Source organism: Pinus tabuliformis, chromosome 7 (assembly GCF_031772625.1).
Source record: "Pinus tabuliformis cultivar Carrire ecotype Pingquan chromosome 7, CPIR1, whole genome shotgun sequence".
NCBI classification, from domain to species: Eukaryota; Viridiplantae; Streptophyta; class Pinopsida; order Pinales; family Pinaceae; genus Pinus; species Pinus tabuliformis.
In genome coordinates this window covers 420147933-420149747 of record NC_142293.1, presented here as the reverse complement: position 1 = coordinate 420149747, position 1815 = coordinate 420147933, and the positions used below count along the sequence as shown (strand labels likewise).

The 1815-nt window shown below is 40.5% G+C and overlaps 1 protein-coding gene across 1 annotated transcript; it reads right to left on the bottom strand.

Annotated features, from left to right (window-relative positions):
- Positions 1–538: 538 nt before the first annotated feature.
- LOC149247737 (putative leucine-rich repeat receptor-like protein kinase At5g63930) lies at positions 539–1614 on the bottom strand. The gene is made up of 2 exons (XM_089445253.1): positions 699–1614; positions 539–582 (listed from the first exon to the last, which is right to left on the bottom strand). The coding sequence occupies exons 1-2, from the start codon at positions 1612–1614 to the stop codon at positions 539–541; spliced, it is 960 nt and encodes a 319-aa protein (XP_089301379.1).
- Between the last annotated feature and the right edge of the window lie 201 nt (positions 1615–1815).

The window sequence follows — 1815 nt, the reverse complement described above, 5'->3', positions numbered from 1 at the left end:
TATTTCAAAAATTAAATCATGTTGTTATTTTCAATCTAAAACCTTGATTTATAAAGAAGGGAACTAGACTAGATTACAAAAAGCGCTCTAGGCAAAACCAAAAGTGCAAAAACCGCCAAAGTAAATTGAATCTCTTACTGAGTCAAATTTAGCTTCACTAGCCTAACTTATCAGAAAGCGATATTTCTAAGATTACATCATACTGTTAATTTCATTCTAAGATCTCAGTGTCTGAAGGGAGAAACAATTAGTGGTCAGACTGTGGCTGATTAAACATGCCAAGAACTACGTTCATGGATGGCCTGAGATTGGGTGCAGATCGAGTGAAAAATGTGGCAATCTCCATCATATTCCTTATTTCATCCTTCACGTTATTATAATCACTGCTCCTTCTCAAATCCTTATCAATTATTTCATCCATTCTCCCTTCCTTGGCCTTCTTTGCAGCCCATGCAGTTAGATGTACAAATTCCCAATTGTCCTCTTCTACCACAGGAGGTTTTCCGCTTACCATTTCTAACAACACCACTCCGAAGCTTTACACATCTTGCTTCGTCGATGCCTTCACTCCATACCCACATTCTGCACATAACATTAATGTATTAGCGTGACATAGATTATGATGATCTCTACGATTACATTTCAAAACAAAAATAAATGCGTGACGATCAAAGACAAAACACATGGAGATTTAGTACTGGGAGCAATGTAGCCATGAGTCCCTCCTAGAAGAGAACTTGATTTAGAATCTATTGATGAATTCTTCACTAGCCTTACAAGTCCAAAGTCTGCGATGTGTGCTACATATTCATCATCCAGCAATATGTTGGCAAACTTTATGTCGCAGTGAATTATTGGAGGTTCGCAGTCTTGGTGCAGACAATTGAGTCCCTCTGCCACGCCCACTGCAATGTTATACCGAGTCCTCCAGTCCAGCCTCTGATGACGACGTTTCGATGCTCCACCCAGATATTCCCACAACGATCCATTGACCATGTAGTCACACAAAAGAACTATTACCTCATTCGTTCCATCATGCTCTGTTATCAAGTCCCGATGACACAGGATGTTTCTGTGATGGGCGTATTTCAATGATTCGATCTCGTGCCTCAGGCTACGATATTGAATATTGTCCTGATGATGATTTACAAATTTTAAGAATTTGGCAGCAAGGATTTTGCCCTGTCCTGGAATCATCACCTTGTAGACCATGTCGGATGTGCTAGAGCCGATGACGTAATCATCACTGAAGTTGTCTGTAGCTTCCACTATATCTCTGCATTTGACTATACAGAGTTGTCCATCTGAAAAAATAGTACACTTGTTGTGTCTATTACTGTTCGACTTTGACGCATTTAAAATGTATAGCAGCGCAAACATGAGAATAGTTAGTGTCCCAATACAGTCAACGGTAATCCCTGCCACTTCGGCTAAGCTTAATTCTTCTTTTTTACCTTCTACTTCTGAATCCGAACAATTGTTCCTTGTTGGTGGTCCGCAAAGGATTGGATTACCCTCAAATGCATTCTGCGGGCCTTGTAAAAATGCCCTTAATGAAGGAATGGCCCCTGTGAATGGGTTGAAAGAGAAGTTGAAATGATCTAGGCTTCTCATATCTGTGAGAGATTGAGGAATATTACCAGAAAGGTGGTTATGGGAGAGGTCCAAGGATTCAAGTAACTGCAAGTTTCCTATCTGAGGAGGAAGAGATCCAGATAGATTGTTCTAGCTTAGATCCAACCCATATCTGAGACTGGCTGCAAGCTTTCCCATCTCCAAAGGAATGGTCATGCTTAGCTTATTTCTAGCCAGGTA

What these genes read in the sequence shown, in the direction of transcription:
- LOC149247737 (XM_089445253.1), bottom strand. Translation starts at nt 1,614, where the DNA reads ATGAGAAGCCTAGATCATTTCAACTTCTCTTTCAACCCATTCACAGGG. An exon ending in TCATGGCTACATTGCTCCCA is followed by an intron (nt 583 to 698) that starts GTACTAAATCTC and finishes TGTTATGTGCAG; the next exon opens with AATGTGGGTATGGAGTGAAG.